Source organism: Hemibagrus wyckioides, linkage group LG26 (assembly GCF_019097595.1).
Source record: "Hemibagrus wyckioides isolate EC202008001 linkage group LG26, SWU_Hwy_1.0, whole genome shotgun sequence".
Taxonomy (NCBI): domain Eukaryota; kingdom Metazoa; phylum Chordata; class Actinopteri; order Siluriformes; family Bagridae; genus Hemibagrus; species Hemibagrus wyckioides.
Window position 1 is genome coordinate 2,883,606 of NC_080735.1, and position 26,454 is coordinate 2,910,059.

General features: G+C 40.6%; 1 protein-coding gene across 2 annotated transcripts in view; it reads right to left on the minus strand.

The window, feature by feature from the left end:
• Positions 1-19,586: 19,586 nt before the first annotated feature.
• Positions 19,587-26,454, minus strand: part of nrp2a (neuropilin 2a) — a 53,696-nt gene continuing 46,828 nt past the window's right edge. The window contains exons 16-17 of one of the 2 annotated variants that reach the window (XM_058380207.1): positions 22,479-22,538; positions 19,587-21,403 (exon numbers count right to left, since the gene is read on the minus strand). In XM_058380207.1, the coding sequence (XP_058236190.1) occupies positions 21,096-21,403; positions 22,479-22,538 (368 nt within the window). In that variant the 3' untranslated portion in view covers positions 19,587-21,095. Of the gene's footprint in view, positions 21,404-22,478; positions 22,539-22,718; positions 26,089-26,454 lie in introns of those variants that run through there. The other variant, XM_058380208.1, reaches the window with a different exon arrangement.

Consider the following 26,454-nt stretch of genomic DNA (forward strand, 5'->3'; position numbering starts at 1 on the left):
AATAAACACTCTGTGCGGAATAAACAAACGCTCCAAATAAACACTCTGTGCAGAATAAACACAAACGCTCCAAATAAACACTCTGTGCGGAATAAACACAAACGCTCCAAATAAACACTCTGTGCGGAATAAACACAAACGCTCCAAATAAACACTCTGTGCGGAATAAACACAAACGCTCCAAATAAACACTCTGTGCGGAATAAACACAAACGCTCCAAATAAACACTCTGTGCGGAATAAATACAAACGCTCCAAATAAACACTCTGTGCGGAATAAACAAACGCTCCAAATAAACACTCTGTGCGGAATAAACACAAACGCTCCAAATAAACATTCTGTGCGGAATAAACACAAACGCTCCAAATAAACACTCTGTGCGGAATGAACACAAACGCTCCAAATAAACACTCTGTGCGGAATAAACACAAACGCTCCAAATAAACATTCTGTGCGGAATAAATACAAACGCTCCAAATAAACACTCTGTGCGGAATAAACAAACGCTCCAAATAAACACTCTGTGCGGAATAAACACAAACGCTCCAAATAAACATTCTGTGCGGAATAAACACAAACGCTCCAAATAAACACTCTGTGCGGAATAAACACAAACGCTCCAAATAAACACTCTGTGCGGAATAAACACAAACACTCCAAATAAACATTCTGTGCGGAATAAACACAAACGCTCCAAATAAACACTCTGTGCAGAATAAACACAAACACTCCAAATAAACACTCTGTGCGGAATAAACACAAACGCTCTAAATAAACACTCTGTGCGGAATAAACACAAACGCTCCAAATAAACACTCTGTGCGGAATAAACAAACGCTCCAAATAAACACTCTGTGCGGAATAAACACAAACGCTCCAAATAAACACTCTGTGCGGAATAAACAAACGCTCCAAATAAACACTCTGTGCGGAATAAACACAAACGCTCCAAATAAACATTCTGTGCGGAATAAACACAAACGCTCCAAATAAACACTCTGTGCGGAATAAACACAAACGCTCCAAATAAACACTCTGTGCGGAATAAACACAAACGCTCTAAATAAACACTCTGTGCGGAATAAACACAAACGCTCCAAATAAACACTCTGTGCGGAATAAACACAAACGCTCCAAATAAACACTCTGTGCGGAATAAACACAAACGCTCCAAATAAACACTCTGTGCGGAATAAACACAAACGCTCCAAATAAACACTCTGTGCGGAATAAACACAAACGCTCCAAATAAACACTCTGTGCGGAATAAACACAAACGCTCCAAATAAACACTCTGTGCGGAATAAACACAAACACTCGGAATAAAAACAAACACTCCAAATAAACACTCTGTGCGGAATAAACACAAACGCTCCAAATAAACACTCTGTGCGGAATAAACACAAACGCTCCAAATAAACACTCTGTGCGGAATAAACACAAACGCTCCAAATAAACACTCTGTGCAGAATAAACACAAACGCTCCAAATAAACACTCTGTGCGGAATAAACAAATGCTCCAAATAAACATTCTGTGCGGAATAAACACAAACGCTCCAAATAAACACTCTGTGCGGAATAAACACAAACGCTCGGAATGAACACAAACGCTCCAAATAAACACTCTGTGCGGAATAAACACAAACGCTCGGAATAAAAACAAACACTCCAAATAAACACTCTGTGCGGAATACACACAAACGCTCCAAATAAACACTCTGTGCGGAATAAACACAAACGCTCGGAATGAACACAAACGCTCGGAATAAACACAAACACTCCAAATAAACATTCTGTGCGGAATAAACACAAACGCTCGGAATAAACACTCTGTGCGGAATAAACACAAACGCTCGGAATAAACACAAACACTCCAAATAAACATTCTGTGCGGAATAAACACAAACGCTCGGAATAAACACTCTGTGCGGAATAAACACAAACGCTCGGAATAAACACAAACACTCCAAATAAACATTCTGTGCGAAATAAACACAAACGCTCCAAATAAACACTCTGTGCGGAATAAACACAAATGCTCGGAATGAACACAAACACTCCAAATAAACATTCTGTGTGGAATAAACACAAACACTCCAAATAAACATTCTGTGCGGAATAAACACAAACGCTCGGAATAAACACTCTGTGCGGAATAAACACAAACGCTCGGAATAAACACAAACACTCCAAATAAACATTCTGTGCGAAATAAACACAAACGCTCCAAATAAACACTCTGTGCGGAATAAACACAAATGCTCGGAATGAACACAAACACACCAAATAAACATTCTGTGCGGAATAAACACAAACGCTCGGAATAAACATTCTGTGCGGAATAAACACAAACGCTCGGAATAAACACAAACACTCCAAATAAACATTCTGTGCGGAATAAACACAAACGCTCGGAATAAACATTCTGTGCGGAATAAACACAAATGCTCGGAATAAACACAAACGCTCCAAATAAACATTCTGTGCAGAATAAACACAAACGCTCGGAATAAACACAAACGCTCCAAATAAACATTCTGTGCGGAATAAACACAAACGCTCGGAATAAACACAAACGCTCCAAATAAACATTCTGTGCGGAATAAACACAAACGCTCCAAATAAACACTGTGCGGAATAAACACAAACGCTCCAAATAAACATTCTGTGCGGAATAAACACAAACACTCCAAATAAACACTCTGTGCGGAATAAATACAAACGCTCCAAATAAACACTCTGTGCGGAATAAACACAAACACTCGGAATAAAAACAAACACTCCAAATAAACACTCTGTGCGGAATAAACACAAACACTCCAAATAAACATTCTGTGCGGAATAAACACAAACGCTCCAAATAAACACTCTGTGCGGAATAAACACAAACGCTCGGAATAAAAACAAACACTCCAAATAAACACTCTGTGCGGAATAAACACAAACGCTCGGAATAAAAACAAACACTCCAAATAAACACTCTGTGCGGAATAAACACAAACGCTCGGAATAAAAACAAACACTCCAAATAAACACTGTGCGGAATAAACACAAACACTCCAAATGAACATTCTGTGCGGAATAAACACAAACGCTCCAAATAAACATTCTGTGCGGAATAAACACAAATGCTCGGAATAAACACAAATGCTCGGAATAAACACAAACGCTCCAAATAAACACTCTGTGCGGAATAAACACAAACACTCGGGATAAACACAAACACTCCAAATAAACACTCCGTGCGGAATAAACACAAACACTCCAAATAAACATTCTGTGCGGAATAAACACAAACGCTCCAAATAAACACTCTGTGCGGAATAAACACAAACGCTCCAAATAAACACTCTGTGCGGAATAAACACAAACGCTCCAAATAAACACTCTGTGCGGAATAAACACAAACGCTCGGAATAAACACAAACACTCCAAATAAACATTCTGTGCGGAATAAACACAAACACTCCAAATAAACATTCTGTGCGGAATAAACACAAACGCTCCAAATAAACACTCTGTGCGGAATAAACACAAACGCTCCAATTAAACACTCTGTGTGGAATAAACACAAACACTCGGAATAAAAACAAACACTCCAAATAAACACTCTGTCCGGAATAAACACAAACGCTCGGAATAAAAACAAACACTCCAAATAAACACTCTGTGCGGAATAAACACAAACACTCCAAATAAACATTCTGTGCGAAATAAACACAAACGCTCCAAATAAACACTCTGTGCGGAATAAACACAAACGCTCGGAATGAACACAAACACTCCAAATAAACATTCTGTGTGGAATAAACACAAACGCTCCAAATAAACACTCTGTGCGGAATAAACACAAATGCTCGGAATGAACACAAACACTCCAAATAAACATTCTGTGCGGAATAAACACAAACGCTCGGAATAAACATTCTGTGCGGAATAAACACAAACGCTCGGAATAAACACAAACACTCCAAATAAACATTCTGTGCGGAATAAACACAAACGCTCGGAATAAACATTCTGTGCGGAATAAACACAAATGCTCGGAATAAACACAAACGCTCCAAATAAACATTCTGTGCGGAATAAACACAAACGCTCCAAATAAACACTGTGCGGAATAAACACAAACGCTCCAAATAAACATTCTGTGCGGAATAAACACAAACGCTCCAAATAAACACTCTGTGCGGAATAAATACAAACGCTCCAAATAAACACTCTGTGCGGAATAAACACAAACACTCGGAATAAAAACAAACACTCCAAATAAACACTCTGTGCGGAATAAACACAAACACTCCAAATAAACATTCTGTGCGGAATAAACACAAACGCTCCAAATAAACACTCTGTGCGGAATAAACACAAACACTCGGAATAAAAACAAACACTCCAAATAAACACTCTGTGCGGAATAAACACAAACGCTCGGAATAAAAACAAACACTCCAAATAAACACTCTGTGCGGAATAAACACAAACACTCCAAATGAACATTCTGTGCGGAATAAACACAAACGCTCCAAATAAACATTCTGTGCGGAATAAACACAAATGCTCGGAATAAACACAAATGCTCGGAATAAACACAAACGCTCCAAATAAACACTCTGTGCGGAATAAACACAAACACTCGGGATAAACACAAACACTCCAAATAAACACTCTGTGCGGAATAAACACAAACGCTCCAAATAAACACTCTGTGCGGAATAAACACAAACACTCGGGATAAACACAAACACTCCAAATAAACATTCTGTGCGGAATAAACACAAACGCTCGGAATAAACACTCTGTGCGGAATAAACACAAACACTCCAAATAAACACTCTGTGCGGAATAAACACAAACGCTCCAAATAAACACTCTGTGCGGAATAAACACAAACGCTCCAAATAAACACTCTGTGCGGAATAAACACAAACGCTCGGAATAAACACAAACACTCCAAATAAACATTCTGTGCGGAAATAAACACAAACACTCCAAATAAACATTCTGTGCGGAATAAACACAAACGCTCCAAATAAACACTCTGTGCGGAATAAACACAAACGCTCCAAATAAACACTCTGTGTGGAATAAACACAAACACTCGGAATAAAAACAAACACTCCAAATAAACACTCTGTGCGGAATAAACACAAACGCTCCAAATAAACACTCTGTGCGGAATAAACACAAATGCTCGGAATGAACACAAACACTCCAAATAAACATTCTGTGTGGAATAAACACAAACGCTCCAAATAAACACTCTGTGCGGAATAAACACAAACACTCGGAATAAACACAAACGCTCCAAATAAACACTCTGTGTGGAATAAACACAAACACTCGGAATAAAAACAAACACTCCAAATAAACACTCTGTCCGGAATAAACACAAACGCTCGGAATAAAAACAAACACTCCAAATAAACACTCTGTGCGGAATAAACACAAACACTCCAAATAAACATTCTGTGCGAAATAAACACAAACGCTCCAAATAAACACTCTGTGCGGAATAAACACAAACGCTCGGAATGAACACAAACACTCCAAATAAACATTCTGTGCGGAATAAACACAAACGCTCGGAATAAACACAAACGCTCCAAATAAACATTCTGTGCGGAATAAACACAAACGCTCGGAATAAACACAAACGCTCCAAATAAACATTCTGTGCGGAATAAACACAAACTCTCCAAATAAACACTGTGCGGAATAAACACAAACGCTCCAAATAAACATTCTGTGCGGAATAAACACAAACGCTCCAAATAAACACTCTGTGCGGAATAAATACAAACGCTCCAAATAAACACTCTGTGCGGAATAAACACAAACACTCGGAATAAAAACAAACACTCCAAATAAACACTCTGTGCGGAATAAACACAAACACTCCAAATAAACATTCTGTGCGGAATAAACACAAACGCTCCAAATAAACACTCTGTGCGGAATAAACACAAACACTCGGAATAAAAACAAACACTCCAAATAAACACTCTGTGCGGAATAAACACAAACGCTCGGAATAAAAACAAACACTCCAAATAAACACTCTGTGCGGAATAAACACAAACGCTCGGAATAAAAACAAACACTCCAAATAAACATTCTGTGCGGAATAAACACAAACACTCCAAATGAACATTCTGTGCGGAATAAACACAAACGCTCCAAATAAACATTCTGTGCGGAATAAACACAAATGCTCGGAATAAACACAAATGCTCGGAATAAACACAAACGCTCCAAATAAACACTCTGTGCGGAATAAACACAAACACTCGGGATAAACACAAACACTCCAAATAAACACTCTGTGCGGAATAAACACAAACGCTCCAAATAAACACTCTGTGCGGAATAAACACAAACACTCGGGATAAACACAAACACTCCAAATAAACATTCTGTGCGGAATAAACACAAACGCTCCAAATAAACACTCTGTGCGGAATAAACACAAACGCTCCAAATAAACACTCTGTGCGGAATAAACACAAACACTCCAAATAAACACTCTGTGCGGAATAAACACAAACGCTCCAAATAAACACTCTGTGCGGAATAAACACAAACGCTCGGAATAAACACAAACACTCCAAATAAACATTCTGTGCGGAATAAACACAAACACTCCAAATAAACATTCTGTGCGGAATAAACACAAATGCTCCAAATAAACACTCTGTGCGGAATAAACACAAACGCTCCAAATAAACACTCTGTGTGGAATAAACACAAACACTCGGAATAAAAACAAACACTCCAAATAAACACTCTGTCCGGAATAAACACAAACGCTCGGAATAAAAACAAACACTCCAAATAAACACTCTGTGCGGAATAAACACAAACACTCCAAATAAACATTCTGTGCGGAATACACACAAACGCTCCAAATAAACACTCTGTGCGGAATAAACACAAATGCTCGGAATAAACACAAACACTCCAAATAAACACTCTGTGCGGAATAAACACAAACACTCCAAATAAACACTCTGTGCGGAATAAACACAAACACTCCAAATAAACACTCTGTGTGGAATAAACACAAATGCTCGGAATAAACACAAACACTCCAAATAAACACTCTGTGTTGAATAAACACAAATGCTCGGAATAAACACAAACACTCCAAATAAACACTCTGTGTGGAATAAACACAAACGCTCCAAATAAACACTCTGTGCGGAATAAACACAAACATTCCAAATAAACATTCTGTGTGGAATAAACACAAACACTCCAAATAAACATTCTGTGTGGAATAAACACAAACACTCCAAATAAACATTCTGTGTGGAATAAACACAAACACTCCAAATAAACACTCTGTGCGGAATAAACACAAACGCTCCAAATAAACACTCTGTGCGGAATAAACACAAACATTCCAAATAAACATTCTGTGTGGAATAAACACAAACACTCCAAATAAACATTCTGTGTGGAATAAACACAAACACTCCAAATAAACATTCTGTGTGGAATAAACACAAACACTCCAAATAAACATTCTGTGTGGAATAAACACAAACACTCCAAATAAACATTCTGTGTGGATTAAACACAAACACTCCAAATAAACATTCTGTGTGGAATAAACACAAACACTCCAAATAAACATTCTGTGTGGATTAAACACAAACACTCCAAATAAACACTCTGTGCGGAATAAACACAAATGCTCGGAATAAACACAAACACTCCAAATAAACACTCTGTGTGGAATAAACACAAACACTCCAAATAAACACTCTGTGTGGAATAAACACAAACACTCCAAATAAACATTCTGTGTGGATTAAACACAAACACTCCAAATAAACATTCTGTGTGGATTAAACACAAACACTCCAAATAAACATTCTGTGCGGAATAAACACAAACACTCCAAATAAACATTCTGTGTGGAATAAACACAAACGCTCCAAATAAACACTCTGTGCGGAATAAACACAAACGCTCCAAATAAAAACTCTGTGCGGAATAAACACAAACGCTCCAAATAAACACTCTGTGTGGAATAAACACAAACGCTCCAAATAAACACTCTGTGCGGAATAAACACAAACGCTCCAAATAAACACTCTGTGCGGAATAAACACAAACGCTCCAAATAAACACTCTGTGCGGAATAAACACAAACGCTCCAAATAAACACTCTGTGCGGAATAAACACAAACACTCGGAATAAACACAAACACTCCAAATAAACATTCTGTGTGGAATAAACACAAACACTCCAAATAAACATTCTGTGTGGATTAAACACAAACACTCCAAATAAACATTCTGTGTGGAATAAACACAAACACTCCAAATAAACATTCTGTGTGGATTAAACACAAACACTCCAAATAAACACTCTGTGCGGAATAAACACAAATGCTCGGAATAAACACAAACACTCCAAATAAACACTCTGTGTGGAATAAACACAAACACTCCAAATAAACACTCTGTGTGGAATAAACACAAACACTCCAAATAAACATTCTGTGTGGATTAAACACAAACACTCCAAATAAACATTCTGTGTGGATTAAACACAAACACTCCAAATAAACATTCTGTGCGGAATAAACACAAACACTCCAAATAAACATTCTGTGTGGAATAAACACAAACGCTCCAAATAAACACTCTGTGTGGAATAAACACAAACGCTCCAAATAAACACTCTGTGTGGAATAAACACAAACGCTCCAAATAAACACTCTGTGTGGAATAAACACAAACGCTCCAAATAAACACTCTGTGCGGAATAAACACAAACGCTCCAAATAAACACTCTGTGCGGAATAAACACAAACGCTCCAAATAAACACTCTGTGCGGAATAAACACAAACACTCGGAATAAACACAAACACTCCAAATAAACACTCTGTGTGGAATAAACACAAACACTCCAAATAAACACTCTGTGTGGAATAAACACAAACACTCGGAATAAACACAAACACTCCAAATAAACATTCTGTGCGGTATAAACACAAACACTCCAAATAAACACTCTGTGTGGAATAAACACATACACTCCAAATAAACACTCTGTGTGGAATAAACACAAACACTCCAAATAAACATTCTGTGCGGAATAAAAACTCTGTGCAAAATAAACACTTGGTGTGGAATAAACACAAACGCTCCAAATAAACATTCTGTGTGGAATAAACACAAACGCTCCAAATAAACATTCTGTGCGGAATAAACACAAACACTCCAAATAAACATTCTATGTGGATTAAACACAAACACTCCAAATAAACACTCTGTGTGGAATAAAAACTCTGTGCAAAATAAACACTCGGTGTGGAATAAACACAAACGCTCCAAATAAACATTCTGTGCGGAATTAACACAAACACTCCAAATAAACACTCGGTGTGGAATAAACACAAACACTCCAAATAAACATTCTGTGCGGAATAAACACAAACACTCCAAATAAACACTCTGTGTGGAATAAACACAAACACTCCAAATAAACATTCTGTGTGGAATAAAAACTCTGTGCAAAATAAGCACTCTGTGTGGAATAAACACTCCATATGGAACAAACACTCAGTGTAATGAATAAACATAAAGACTCAGTGTGTAATAAGAACTTCGTGTGTAATAAACACTCTGTGTGTAATAAACACTCTGTGTGGAATAAACACTCTGTGTGGAATAAACACTCCATGTGGAACGAACACTCAGTGTAATGAATAAACATAAAGACTCAGTGTGTAATAAGCACTTCGTGTGTAATAAACACTCTGTGTGGAATAAACACTCTGTGTGGAATAAACACTCAGTGTAATGAATAAACATAAAGACTCAGTGTGTAATAAACACTCAGTGTGGAATAAACACTCAGTGTGCAATAAACACTGTGTGGAATAAACACTCAGTGTGCAATAAACACTCTGTGTGGAATTAACACTCAGTGTATGGAATAAACACTCAGCGTATGGAATAAACATAAACACTCAGTGTGTAGTAAATACTCTGTGTGGAATAAACATAAACACTGTGTGGAATAAACACTCTGTGTGGAATTAACACTCAGTGTATGGAATAAACAAAAACACTCAGTGTGGAATAAACACTCAGTGTATGGAATAAACATAAACACTCAGTGTGTAATAAACACTCAGTGTGCAATAAACACTCAGTGTATTGAATAAACAAACACTCAGGGTGGAATAAACACAAAAACACTCAGTGTGGAATAAACACTCAGTGTGGAATAAACACTCTGTGTGGAATACACAAACACTCTGTGTGGAAGAAAAACAAACAGCCTGTGTGTAATAAACACTCAGTGTGGAATAAACATAAACACTCTGTGTGGAAAAAACACTCTGTGTGGAATAAACACTCAGTGTGGAATAAAACACTCAGTGTATGGAATAAACATAAACACTCTGTGTGGAATAAACACTCTGTGTGGAATAAACAAACACTCTGTATGGAGCAAAGACGTCATGTGGAATAAATATAAACACTGTGTGGAATAAAAACTTAGTGTGGAATAAATACTCTGTGTGGAGTAAACACTCTGTGTGGAATAAACACTCAGTGTAAAATAAACACTCAGTGTGGAATAAACACTCTGTGTGGAATAAACACTAAGTGTAAAATAAACACTCAGTGTGGAATAAACACTCTGTGTGGAATAAACACTAAGTGTAAAATAAACACTCAGTGTGGAATAAACACTCAGTGTGGAATAAACACTCTGTGTAAAATAAACACTCTGTGTGGAATAAACACTCAGTGTAATGAATAAACATAAAGACTCAGTGTGTAATAAGCACTTCGTGTGTAATAAACACTCTGTGTGGAATAAACACTCTGTGTGGAATAAACACTCAGTGTAATGAATAAACATAAAGACTCAGTGTGTAATAAACACTCAGTGTGGAATAAACACTCAGTGTGCAATAAACACTGTGTGGAATAAACACTCAGTGTGCAATAAACACTCTGTGTGGAATTAACACTCAGTGTATGGAATAAACACTCAGCGTATGGAATAAACATAAACACTCAGTGTGTAGTAAATACTCTGTGTGGAATAAACATAAACACTGTGTGGAATAAACACTCTGTGTGGAATTAACACTCAGTGTATGGAATAAACAAAAACACTCAGTGTATGGAATAAACAAAAACACTCAGTGTGGAATAAACACTCAGTGTATGGAATAAACATAAACACTCAGTGTGTAATAAACACTCAGTGTGCAATAAACACTCAGTGTATTGAATAAACAAACACTCAGGGTGGAATAAACACAAAAACACTCAGTGTGGAATAAACACTCAGTGTGGAATAAACACTCTGTGTGGAATACACAAACACTCTGTGTGGAAGAAAAACAAACAGCCTGTGTGTAATAAACACTCAGTGTGGAATAAACATAAACACTCTGTGTGGAAAAAACACTCTGTGTGGAATAAACACTCAGTGTGGAATAAAACACTCAGTGTATGGAATAAACATAAACACTCTGTGTGGAATAAACACTCTGTGTGGAATAAACAAACACTCTGTATGGAGCAAAGACGTCATGTGGAATAAATATAAACACTGTGTGGAATAAAAACTTAGTGTGGAATAAATACTCTGTGTGGAGTAAACACTCTGTGTGGAATAAACACTCAGTGTAAAATAAACACTCAGTGTGGAATAAACACTCTGTGTGGAATAAACACTCAGTGTGGAATAAACACTCTGTGTGGAGTAAACACTGTGTGGATTAAACACTCAGTGTAAAATAAACACTCAGTGTGGAATAAACACACAGTGTAAAATAAACACTCAGTGTGGAATAAACACTTAGTGTAAAATAAACACTCTGTGTTGAATAAACACTTAGTGTGGAATAAACACTCAGTGTGGAATAAACACTCAGTGTAAAATAAACACTCTGTGTGGAATAAACACTCGGTGTGGAATAAACACTCGGTGTGGAATAAACACTCAGTGTGTAATAAACACTTGGTGTGGAATAAACACTCTGTGTGGAATAAACACTCTGTGTGGAATAAACACTCAGTGTGGAATAAACACTCAGTGTGGAATAAACACCCTGTGTGGATTAAACACTCTGTGTGGAATAAACACTCAGTGTGGAATAAAACACTCAGTGTATGGAATAAACATAAACACTCTGTGTGGAATAAAGACATCATGTGGAATAAACATAAACACTGTGTGGAATAAACACTTAGCGTGGAATAAATACTCTGTAGAATAAACATAAACACTCAGTGTGTAATAAACACTCTGTGTGGAATAAACACTCTGTGTGGAATAAACACTCAGTGTATGGAATAAAACACTCCGTGTATGGAATAAACATAAACACTCTGTGTGGAATAAACATAAACACTCTGTGTGGAATAAACACTCTGTGTGGAATAAACACTCAGTGTATGGAATAAAACACTCCGTGTGCAATAAAACACTCAGTGTATGGAATAAACATAAACACTCTGTGTGGAATAAACATAAACACTCTGTGTGGAATAAACACTCTGTGTGGAACAAACATAAACACTCTGTGTGGAATAAAGACTTCATGTGGAATAAACACTCTGTGTGGAATAAAGACTTCATGTGGAATAAACACTCTGTGTGGAATAAAGACTTCATGTGGAATAAACACTCTGTGTGGAATAAAGACTTCATGTGGAATAAACACTCTGTGTGGAATAAACAAACACTCTGTGTGGAAGAAACACAAACAGCCTGTGTGTAATAAACACTCAGTGTGGAATAAACATAAACACTCTGTGTGGAATAAACACTCTGTGTGGAATAAATACTCAGTGTGGAATAAAACACTCAGTGTATGGAATAAACATAAACACTCTGTGTGGAATAAAGACGTCATGTGGAATAAACATAAACACTGTGTGGAATAAACACTTAGCTTGGAATAAATACTCTGTAGAATAAACATAAACACTCAGTGTGTAATAAACACTCTGTGTGGAATAAACACTCTGTGTGGAATACACACTCAGTGTATGGAATAAAACACTCCGTGTATGGAATAAACATAAACACTCTGTGTGGAATAAACATAAACACTCTGTGTGGAATAAAGACTTCATGTGGAATAAACATAAACACTCTGTGTGAAATAAACACTCAATGTGGAATAAACACTCGGTGTGGAATAAACACTCCATGTAAAATAAACACTTTGTGTGGATTAAACACTTTGTGTGGAATAAACACTCGGTGTGGAATAAACACTCCATGTAAAATAAACACTTTGTGTGGATTAAACACTCTGTGTGGAATAAACACTCGGTGTGGAATAAACACTCAGTATGGAATAAACACTCAGTTTGTAATAAACACCCTGTGTGGATTAAACACTTGGTGTGGAATAAACACTCTGTGTGGAATAAACACTCAGTGTAAAATAAACACTCTGTGTGGATTAAACACTCAGTGTGGAATAAACACTCAGTGTGGATTAAACACTCAGTGTGGAATAAACACTCGGTGTGGAATAAACACTCAGTGTAAAATAAACACTCTGTGTGGAATAAACACTCAGTGTGGATTAAACACTCAGTGTGGAATAAACACTCAGTGTGGATTAAACACTCAGTGTGGATTAAACACTCAGTGTGGAATAAACACTGTTGAACACTGATGTGGGAAAACAATCAGCAGTGAAGTGTACGGTGACAGAGAAGCGCACAACAAAAAAATAAATCTGAAAGCACAAATCATGGAATTCTTACCTCTGATTGGATGGGCCATCTTTCTTTCTTTAATTCTTTTTTCATGTTTCTTTTTCCTTGTCTTTTCTTCTTGGTCTGTATTACTAATATTTCTTCCTTTTTTCGTGTTTTTCTTTTCTTTTCTTTTCTTTTCTTTTCTTTCTTTCTTTCTTTCTTTCTTTCTTTCTTTCTTTCTTTCTTTGTTGGTCTTTATTACTAATATTTTTCTTTTGGCTTTTACTTTTTTTCTTTTATTTATTTTTTGTTTTTTCTCTTTTTCTTTGGTCTTTATTACTAATATTTCTCTCTCTTTTTTCATGTTTTTCTTTAGTTTTTTTCTTGCTATTTTCTTTTTTCTTCACACTGTTTTTCTTTCTTTAGTTGTTCTTTTTTCCCAGTGTTTTTCTTCTTTTTTTCTTTTCACATTTCACTGCTCTTATATAAATGTCTCTGTTATTTTATTGGCTTGTAGTTGTTGTTTTTTTCTCCTCCTCCCTCATGTTAGACAGCTCCGTCCTGATCCTGATCCCCTGTGATGCTTTCTGGCACATAAAAATATATGAATGCACTTCTTCTTCCTCCTCCTCCTCCTCTTCATATCTGTGTGTTTTTTTATTTTTTTGTATAAATGATGTGTGTGTATTTGGTTTCATCCCACAGAGCGCTTTATAAACTGGATGTTGTATAAAGAGAACCTGACATGTTGATGCCTTGAGCACACACAGGTTCTGAAACCTAATAAAAGCTCGGCAGGGTTCTTCATGTTCTCCTTCGTTCCTCGTCTTCATCTCTGTTTTATTTTTAATCACAAAGATGCAGGAGTAAAAGTAGCAGTGTTCCAGCTACAGAATTTCCTCCTGCTTATCTAGACACCAGTCTAGCACCAGCACAGCACAGCACAGCATAGCACCAGCACAGCACAGCACAGCACAGCATAGCACAGCATAGCACCAGCACAGCACCAGCACCAGCACAGCACCAGCACCAACACAGCACCAGCACCAGCACAGCACCAGCACAGCACCAGCACTGGACAGCACCAGCATAGCACCAGCACAGCACCAGCACCAGCACTGGGCAGCACCAGCATAGCACAGCATAGCACCAGCACCAGCACTAGCACCGCACAGCATAGCACCAGCACCAGCACAGCACAGCACAGCACAGCACAGCACAGCACAGCATAGCACCAGCACCAGCACTAGCACTAGCACCACACAGCATAGCACCAGCACAGCACCAGCACCGCACCAGCATAGCACCAGCACGGCACCAGCACCGCACAGCACCAGCATAGCACAAGCACAGCACCAGCACAGCACCAGCACTAGCACAGCACCAGCACAGCACAGCACCAGCACCAGCACTAGCACAGCACCAGCACAGCACCAGCACAGCACCAGCACAGCACAGCACCAGCACAGCACCAGCACAAGCACAGCACCAGCACTAGCACAGCACCAGCACAGCACCAGCACCAGCACTAGCACAGCACCAGCATAGCACCAGCACAGCACCAGCACAGCACAGCACCAGCACAGCACCAGCACAAGCACAGCACCAGCATAGCACAAGCACAGCACCAGCACAGCACCAGCACTAGCACAGCACCAGCATAGCACCAGCACAGCACCAGCACAGCACCAGCACCAGCACTAGCACAGCACCAGCATAGCACCAGCACAGCACCAGCACAGCACAGCACAGCACCAGCACAGCACCAGCACAGCACCAGCACAAGCACAGCACCAGCATAGCACCAGCACAGCACCAGCACAGCACAGCACCAGCACTAGCACAGCACCAGCACAGCACCAGCACAGCACAGCACCAGCACAGCACAGCACAGCACCAGCACAGCACAGCATCAACACAGCACCAGCACAGCATCAAAATCAGCACAGCATCAACACAGCACCAGCACAGCACCAGCACCGCACATCACCAGCATAGCACCAGCATCAGCACAGCACCAGTGCAGCACCAGCATCAGCACAGCATCAGCACCAGCACCAGCATCAGCATCAGCATCAGCACAGCACAGCACAGCACAGCACAGCACAGCACCAGCATAGCATCAGCATCAGCATCAGCATCAGCACAGCACCAGCATCAGCATCAGCATCAGCACAGCATCAGCACAGCACCAGCATAGCACCAGAATAGCACCAGCATCAGCATCAGCACAGCATCAGCACAGCACCAGCATCAGCACCAGCACCAGCACCAGCATCAGCATCAGCACAGCACAGCACAGCACCAGCATCAGCACAGCATCAGCACAGCACCAGCATCAGCACAGCACCAGCACCAGCATCAGCATCAGCACAGAACCAGCACCAGCATCAGCACCAGCATCAGCACAGCACCAGCACCAGCATCAGCACCAGCATCAGCACAGCATCAGCACAGCACAGCACCAGCATAGCACCAGCATCAGCATCAGCACAGCACCAGCATCAGCACAGCACAGCACCAGCATAGCACCAGCATCAGCATCAGCACAGCACCAGCATCAGCATCAGCACAGCACCAGCATCAGCACCAGCATCAGCACAGCATCAGCACAGCACAGCACCAGCATAGCACCAGCATCAGCATCAGCATCAGCACAGCACAGCACAGCACAGCACCAGCACAGCACAGCACAGCACAGCACAGCACAGCACCAGCACAGCACAGCACAGCACAGCACAGCACAGCACCAGCATAGCACCAGCATCAGCATCAGCACAGCACAGCACAGCACCAGCATAGCACCAGCATCAGCACAGCACAGCACAGCACAGCACAGCACAGCACCAGCATAGCACCAGCATCAGCACAGCACCAGCATCAGCACAGCACCAGCATCAGCACCAGCACAGTGTGTGAGTGTGTGTGAGTGAGAGTGTGTGCATGTGAGTGTATGTGTTTATGAATGTGTGTGAATAAGTGTGTGTGTGTATGAGCGTGTCTGAGAGGCTGCTTCTATTTCAGTTCCCTCTCCTAGCCGTGTGGCTCACCACACACTCCAGACCTAAAGAAATTATTCTAAATTTAAAGTCTTGCTGTAAGGAGAGATCGTTTCTCTCTAATGCACTAATGTGAGCATTTATAGTTTTAACATAATCAGCGATGGCTAGCGGAACAGAACCACTGTAATCTGGACGCATCACGATTAACAGTCAGAGGGAATCAGATACGGTGTCTTACCTAAAATACAACAGACCTGATAAACCGAGCTGAATAAGACTGCTCCTTGAGCCCGCCCACATTCCCTATTATCTGGATGAAACTCACTGGAATCTACAGCGTTTCATACAGGTGGAGTTAGCATGCTAACTAGCATTAGAATAAGGTCGATTTATGTGTCGACTCACAGGGGAGTGATCATGCTTGGCTTTTGCTAATTTCAGACTGAATTTTGGGCTAAGTAAAGGGGCAGAGTGAAAGGGCACAGGGGAGTGGCTACAAGCAGCTTGTGTAAACACAGACGAGCTCCACAGAGTGTAACAGTTCTCCAGGCAGGTAATACACTTGTGCTGAGAACGTGGCTCGAATATTTTTTAATCATAATTCTAAATATTTTTAAATTAGAAAAAAAACAAACACTTTTTAATGAGCCACTAAACCCTTTACTGTGGCCTTCTTGTTCTCACCTGCTGGGGATGTGGTATTTGTTGCGAGCCGCTGCAGACATTAAGAGCTCTGTGACTCGCTTTGATCGACAAGTGAACCATGGAAACCTCGGAAAATTGCCCAGAGGAGCCAGGCCGTCGGGCTCTGTGTGTGTGTGTGTGTGTTTGTTTTTCCAAATTATTCAGAACTTTTGTTTCCTAAATGTTGCTTTCCCTTGCTGTCAGATTGAAATCTAATTTCTTTGACCCTGCAGTAGATCAGATCTCTCTCTCTCTCTCTCTCTCTCTCTTTCTAAGCAAAGCTGGCTATCAAAGCCTGAAAGCTGATGGAGCAATTAGTGTTTGTGCTGGTGGACGTGAAACTGCAGGGACCTCTCAGACACTCGGGGGGGAAACTTCTCAAAATGTGCTCAGAGAATTCCTGTGGTTTGTTCAGTGTAGCGCTGGTCATGCTGTTGAGGCTTGTTTGGCATGTCTTAAGTGTTTCATTCTGGAGGCAGCTACAGCAGGGATGAAGTTACTTCCTCCACTTCATTTGAAATCACTTTTACTGGTTCAAGTCCCAAGTAAATCGGCGACGAAGGCTTGTGACGACGGAGACGTTCCTGCTATGGTCTAAAGCGCTACTGAGATCATGCCCGTGTTTGACTTAAACAGCAGAACCCAGGTAAAGAGTTCGGTGCTCCTCAATACCAAAACCAGCATCAGGAAACATTTATGTTGCTGTGTTTATGTTGGTTGCAGCCAGCAGTGAAATCATCCCTCGTGCCAAGTGTTTAACGTTCATGATGTGGTTAAACAGAACCAAGCTGAGCACACAGATGCTGGCGAAGGTTTCGTCACAAATCAAAGCTCCCGCTCTGTTCTCTAGGCTCACGCTCTCTATTAAAGATACGGTTCACCATAACAAAGAGTTTTACATTTACAGCATTTGACAGACACCCTTATCCAGAGTGACTTACATTTATTTCAGCTATACAACTGAGGGTTAAGGGTTTTGCTCAGGGGTCCAGCAGTGGCAGCTTGGTGGACCTAGGTGCCCTTCCTGGCGCAACCCTCCCATTTAATTCAGGCTCGGGACTGACACTGAGAGTTAACTCTTCCGTGGCTGGGTTAGCTCCCTGCCCAAGAATCAAACCCGGGCCGCAGCAATGAGAGTACGGGATCCTGCCACTGGACCCCAGAGACACCAATACCTAATCCAATAATAGTATAACAGCTTGGTGGACCCAGGATTCAAACTCACAACCTTCTGATCAGTAATCTAACACCTTAATCACAGCTCAGACCTCAGCTACCAGAGGTTCGTTTGGTTGGTTGCCATGATTAATTATGAACTACATCTAGATCCTTGGGTTTGGTTCATGACAGCTTACATTGTGTAGTATTGCTGATTTGTATCAGAGCACTATTTATTTGTTTATTTATTTTTATGCTAGTATGCTATCGGATATCAGCGTTGATACATTAATACAGTTTTTTTGTTTAGTGCTAAATTCCTATCACTAGTGGCTGTTTACATTCAAACTAAGCTACTATAGAGCTTCTGCCTGCTTCACTGTAAGTTGCAAGTGAATTCTCCGCTCTCTGCAATATGTGTTATGCCATTCACACATTATCAGCTGAAGGAATTGCTGTTTTCTGGCATGATGTAGTGAAATAGTTAACCAAGGAAGGCCCGGTGGCTGGGTCAGACAGAGGGATGAAGGAGACGCTACGGCGAACAGTAAGGCACTTCAAAGCTTTGATGTTGTGAGTTTCTAAATGAAGGAGACTGAAGGTCTTGGCTAATGGGAGCCCATGGGGAGATGAGAGAGCCTGCAGCCGACACAGTGGTATGCGAGCATGTGTGTGTGTGTGTGTGTGTGCGCGTGTTGATGTTTTATGGATCAGCTTTTATAGGTAGATGCCAATTGTTCTCTTTGTGGCCAGATGAAACTAATTCCACCCTGCTGCAACAACATACTGGTGCAAGCATGTGTGTGTGTGAGGATTGGTTAAATGAAAGTGTATGTGAGCACACATGCTAAACAGAACATCAAGCCATTTCAGTCTGAATAATTAACGGCGAGGGTGTAACATGTGGATGGTTAGCTCCAGCATGTGAACGTATGGTTACCTCGTGGACGAAACTTTTTAAATGCTCGATTAATACCGTGATGTTTTCTCAAACACAGTATTCTCTTTCTCTTCAAAGATTTTTTCCAACACTTAATATTTACCAATCCTTTATTAAATAATCATAATAACAATAATTATCATAAAAAGCACATATTTTTTTTCCTGTACAAACCTTCCAGAGAGTAACTGGAAGTCTACCCAGTGCTGTGATTTCTCAAAGTCTTGTCGAGTGTTTTGAGACAGACGAAAGCTTCGAGTCTTTGAGTGCCAGAGCAGCTCCAAGGCACTTGGAAAAAGTTCCTGTTCCAGTAGTGACAGTTTTTTAGATGAGCGCGTATCCGTACAGGAGCGCCGCACCTCCGTTTTCTCCCATTCAGACTCTCAGAATTCCATTACGCTCCTTTGTGTCTTGTTTTTTGTCGAGGTGTAACACAGTTGATATGTCAGCAGAATGCGTGTGTGAGTGTATATGAATGCGTGTTCCCGTGCTTGTCACGGATGATATCTATCAGTGGGCCTGGGAAAAGATTTACTCCATCTCGGATAGTCTTTTTTTTTTTTTTTTTTCATGGAGAAGCCTTTGAAAGCCACTAGGGAGCTGATGTAAGCTCCAACCCAATTCATCACTAAACCTGTCTCCTGTTAACCTTCAGCCTTGTATGGGAAAAAAAAAGAAAAGACATGGAGATAGGGGAAAGAACTAGCAGATGATAAGTGCTTGGCCTTGGTCATCAGAGTCTTAGTGATGGTGTTCATGGCTCCGTGTTCGCAGCAAAAACCTTGTTTAACTGTTTTGTTAATCTGTAATACCATTGAGCTCAGCAGTATGTCCCATTTACAGCAATCCATAGGTTGCACTGAAAATTCCCTCTTGCTTTACATACACACACAAAAAAAATAGTCCTGCATTTATTTCTTACCAAATCCTACCCATCACATGGCTTCAAACTAAATCTATAAAAAAAAAACTACTTGGCTTATCTTAACAAGGTTACGTTTTGTTTCTTGTGTTTCTACTAAAGCCAGAGTGAAACAAGAGTACAGAACTAAACGCACACTGGATGGATGTAAAGGTTTGAAAAAGAAAGTTTTGGTCACAGACATCCTGAACAAAAACCGAGGGATTGACCAGCATTAAGGCATCACAGTCAGGAAATTGAAAACCGAAGGAAAATAAAAAGCTTAAAAACATCAACAAACATTACCACACCATCAGTCACATGCCACAAAAGCTCTGTGTTTACAGATGACAAGAGTTCGGATCAATTCCACCAGCTCCCACTCAGAATCCAAAGCTTATCATGAGTTTTTTTTTTGGAATAGACAGAACTGATATGTACTAATATCTATTTTGAGGCTAAGCTGGGAAAGGCTTCCCAAGAAATAACTCCAAGCAGCCTTCGATAATCCACGTTTGAAACGAATCTCATCCAGCCGAGCGAGAGCCGAGCCAAGCAAGAAAGGATGGCTGGAAGTGACGGCTCCAACAGTTGCACCAACAAGCAGCGAGGTGGTGACATGCACACCAAGAGATGGGGCCAGTCTCTCTTGAAAGCGCAGGGTTCCGCATTTCCTATGTGAACGTCAGCCAGGTCGTCCTCAAGCTTCTGAGCAGCAGCGCTGTTGGTTAAGCTTCACCTTGTGCTTGATGCCGTCATAGAGCTCGAAGTTGTAGTTCTCCAGGGTGGTGGAGGACCGCGAGGTCAGGCCTCCGTAGGAGCAGGTGCAGTACAGCAGAAGACCAGCACAAACGGCACCCAGTAGAACTCCCAGAGAGCTCATCACTATGATGGTGAGGAGAATGGGGTCCAGAGTGTAAAGCCATGGATTGTCATTCCCTGTCGTTCGTGTCGTCACCGGAGGCTCCGAGGAAGGTTCTGCAGTGGTCCATTCTGAGAATTGTTCTCCTAGAGTAAAGAAATACGGACATGGGTTATGAAAATTTTCATCCTGGACACATGATATAGGCTTTACTTTCAGTTCTATTGTAGGGATGGCCAATCTTATCCGGAAAGGGCCACTGTGGAGGCAGGTTTTCATACCAATCAAGCAGCACCTGATTGCACCTGTTTAATCAGTTGATCTTGGCTTTTAATAGACTCTGGTGTAGCTTCTGCTTGGTTGGAATGAAAAGCTGCCCCCACATCGGCCCTTTCCAGATAAGATTGGACATCCCTGGTCTAGTGAGTAGTGCGACATTTTTTACAATTTGGTTAACATGGGAAACCCTGCTATGGTACAAAACATCAGTCTACACAAGGAACAGGATTTACAATTTGGTTAACATGGGAAACCCTGCTACGGTACAAAACATCAGTCTACACAAGGAACAGGATTGGTCCAAGGAAGCGTTAGAGCCAGTTTTTTGTATGTTCTATGGCAATAGGGATAGACAAATGTTGATTTGATGTTCAGCAGGTTGGTTGGTTGTAGATGGCTTGTAGACTATATACAAAACCCTAGAGACCTAAAATGGTGGGTGGAAGAAACAGTTACAATTGTTACATCTACACCATGAGGGTTCTCATACCCACGAAGGATCAGTGTGGGAGCAGGTTTTAATTCCAATCAAGCAGGAGCCTCATCTGATTCCACCTGTTTAATCATGGTTTTGTCTTTCAAAATACACTGTGGCTTCTGCTGGGGTGGAATGAAAAGCTGCATCCACAACAGCCCTTTCCAGATAAGATTGGACACTCCTATTAAAATTCGGGTACTCTGCTTTCCATTAGCATTCAAACGTTTGCCCTGTTAGCATCAGCAAACGAGCCTGACGTGATTGATGATATGGTGGAGGGCGTGTGGGCTGAGGATAGACTTAATTAAGTTTCATTAGCAAGGCGGGTAGCTGCCATTATATAAAGTTACATAGATTTCGAGTCCCTAAATAACTCGTCCTTTATAAAAGACAGAAAACAAAGATGATGAAACTTTATGAGAATTACGAGAAGCAACATTTCTCTTGCAATATTAATTACCTACCTGTCTCCACGTGGTCCCGGCTATTGAGAAGACGATTACCTCTTGGGTCCATTTTTTTAACTGTGGGGAGGAGAAATGATTAATTGAAATACGAAATTGCCCAAAGCCCAATCTGCAAAAGTCATTACCAACGATTATGAAAATTAGCTGTTGTTACGGAAACATGAAGATGGCAAAGTTAATTACAGGTTACTATGTGTACTTAATAAGGAATTATTAATAAGAGAAGGAAACGGCTGGTTAGAAAAATAAGATTTTATTACCATACTTTAAAAGGGCATTTCCAATTCATCAAGCAAAAAATATTCAGTTCGTGTCTGCATTCTTTTTATTTTTTCTTTCCAAACAGCACACTCATTTTAAGATTGAGGTATAGTGCCACATTCATACAGGAAAGTGCATCGCCTTCATCATCCTCCTGTTCTACACGAGTATACACAGTGTGTACATCAGAACCTCCTACATAAGCTGTGTGGGGTGATAAAACTAGCCAGAACGTCAAGCATCGTTAGGTGGTTTGTCGGGACAATGCTGCCTTTGTTAAGGAAAGCGTTTGAACTGAGGCCTGCTGGGTCCAAACCAAACAAGGCTGAAAAATTGATGTAAAATCCTGCGTGCTATGGATGCGACGGTGGTGGGCTGACTGGATCCACTGTGAGCAATCTGCTCTACACGGATGAGATAACAACTCCTCTGAGAAGACAGTGACTGGTCCACAAGCCCTGAGATGCCCGTGCCCAAAGAAGAGGTTCATTTAGTGCCAAAAATAGTTTTAATTTTAGAGGGAGACAAAAAAAAGTCATCTGAGAATAAAAAAATTTTGGCATCCAGTCTTTCTGGAATTAGTCTCTGGAGAAAGCTTTCACTCATTACTACGTTCTCCAGGGCAACGAAGGAGGAAAACTTCCAGCAGCTGTAATAAATGCTATCGGGTCCATTAACTAATTAAAAATATTAAACGCTTGAAAGAACATATGGCGAGATGAGATTAGTTTAAAAGCGTACTGCAAACAAATGCCAATACTCTGTCTAATGGAAATATCTAACAAAGGTCCTCTCTCTTTCTTTTTCTTTTTTTTGAATCCATCCCTCTCTCCTACTATTGCTAATTGAGAAAGGCACTCTGAAAGCTTGGAAACTGGGAAAGTCACTTGGTGCAAGAAAACTAGGCGAAACAATCAGAACCCAGGGAACGAGGAGAATAGAAAAAAACATTCAAAACTAGCAAAAGAGGAAGCCACAAAAGAAGGAAATTAGGAAACACTCAAAATAGGGAATAAAAACTAGCACGTGGGAACTAGGAAACACACTCAAAGCTATGGAACAAGGGAACTACGAAATGCACAGGAACGAACCAGGGAACAAGCAGAACAAGCATTCTTTCTCTCTCTTCAAATTTTCTCCAGTGCTCGCTAACAAAAATATTTATTTTGAAATAAATGTTCTGAAAACTAGTAAACCACGTGGAGGTGCTGCACACTATTCATTGTTCTGGAATTCTCCAAGGCTTGCAGCATAACGAAATGTCTACCAGCTGTTAGGAGTGTACAGAGCTCCCTCCTTCACCACTACTCACTCTCTCTCTCTCTCTCTCTCTCATTAAGACGAGGCTATGAAGGGAAGCAGCTGGTGTTGTTTATGTGGCTTGTTGCAGGGAATAAAACACTGACAGCCGTTTGGTTGAAATAATGCACGCCTCCTCACTTCTGGCTTGGTACCGAGGGGGCCTACGCAATATTTGTGGGGATTTCTGCTGTGAAATTTGAGGAACATGCACGGAAATGCAGAACTAGCCCTGTCTTGCCATGGAGAAATATGGAAATGAAAACGTTTTCTCTATTTCTTCAAATTTTACTCTCTGTATGTGAACCTCATCGATGCCAGCTGTACTTTGACCTAAAATCTATAAAATGTAATTTGTTGTTGTTCTGGAAGGTTCTTACTGGACTGTCCTTCATTACAATCAAGCTGATCACTGAACCTGAGCCTGTAAAAATATACAAAATTGTACACATGCTTGTAGAATACCCCAGCGCCCTCAACACTCTCATTAGAAATGGTCCATAGACTGTCTTTTTTGGCTAAATAGTAAACAGATATATCATAAATTGTGTAGCGGCCTGGGAAACCCCTTCTTTTTGTTTTGTTTTTTGTTCTTTTGTCTTTTTCTTGGAAATGCAACCCCAGGTGAATTTCTATCATTTTATAGGAAGAAAACTGCATTTTTATACGTGGCATAGGAGCATCGTGGGAAATTTGTCAGCCGTTATCTGAAACCAAATTGATTCAGCTACATTCAGTTATGCCAAAAAGCTATCCAAATTTTGATAACCGTTTGAGGGAAAAAAAAACTTGGCTAAAAACCTTTTTCACCACAATGTTTGTGAAACTTACCTGGCAAGATTTTTGCAGGAAGGTGAGTTCTAAAAGTAAAAACCATTTCCAGGTAATTTTAGTGCAATGTGTTTATGATATGTTGATTATGCTGGAGGCAGAGAAACTCCTATTTTGGCCAAAACCTTAATTTTTTGTCCTTTTTGTCACTTTTCCCAAATTTATCCTCAATGTCATCTGGCGGGTTTTCCCAGACCACCTCGCAATAAAGAAAACTAGGATCTATTCAAAGTGCAAACATTTTGACAGCTGTAAATTTACCCAAGATTCATTTCATTTTGTAAACCACACAGGTTGACACCAAATATAGATATACAACATTATTATAATAATTATTATTATCTAGATCTGCACAAACTTAAAAGCTGTCCTTTAGTCCTGATCTCTTAATCCAGTTCTTCATCTAGCCCTGATATGGAACCAGTTGGAACCAGTCCCCATCTGAAATATAAGCAGAAGTCTTGGATCTATGATTAAGGTGGTTGGTTTGGACAGTGTGTCCACTTAGTCTCTGATGGTTTGGTAGTCCAGGAGCTACCACCAGGCACAGGCACGAGGAGCTTTCAACCTGGTCATATCACAGTTACACCCACACTGGAAGGGTTTCCAATATGGCGCTTTTCCAGTCAACCACTGGCTGGTATTCTGCAGTAAACGGGACTCACAGTGTATCACCACATCCAGCAAGTGAAGGTGCATTGAGGAAAAAAAAGCACAAAGAAAACCAACAGGTCTAGAGCAGATGCTGGTTCCTGTCCACTCTTCAGTTGCGCAGTTTCCAAAGCAGTTGGAAGTGAGGTGGTACCAAGAAAAATAGTTCTTGTTTGAGGCATCCCTTACACTAAACCAACTTTTCAGTGCTCTTCTAAAGTTCTTTTCCTCTGACCTTCTGTCAGCAATGTAGGTCAATGTCTATCACAGTCTCCTCACCAGTAGGAGTTTCCATCCCCCTTCTCGACCCAAACAGTCAACTTAGGACCCCCCCCTGCTCTGGGCATGGCACCATTTGGGTAGTAAGCACTGTGGGGACTATAGTAGGCCATGGTGGGTCGGCTCCTCTTGGCTGTCAGGCGGCGACAGCCAATGGCCATGACAACGGCAATGACCAGGAACAAGATGGCACCTCCGCCAGCCATGAAGTAATACCAGTTGGGGGAAATAGGTGGCACTGACAGGGTATCTACAGTTGGCTCACTCCTGCCTGGTAGGGCTCCCCCTGGTGGAGAGATATACAACATGTGACAACACCCCACAGTACTGCCGAGGCTCATTGTGCAAGCATAGCAGAGTAAAAATGCACCCAGACAAGCCGTAAGTAGGGCTGAATTTTCTTGCTATGTAGGTTAGTCCGTGATTAAAAACAATCAAAGTGTTAATGTGGTTATAGGATAAGCAGTGGAATTACACACTAGCTTGAGATATTCCTTGCCATAATGACTAGCTCTTCAGGACTATTTACAGACATGGCTTCAGTCAGGGATATATGACGGGCTGCATTCAAATCAGGGGTCCAAGCAGCAGAACATGCATTTTTAATCTCTTTATGCACATTTGGAATACGTGCAGGGTGCCAAAAGAAAGC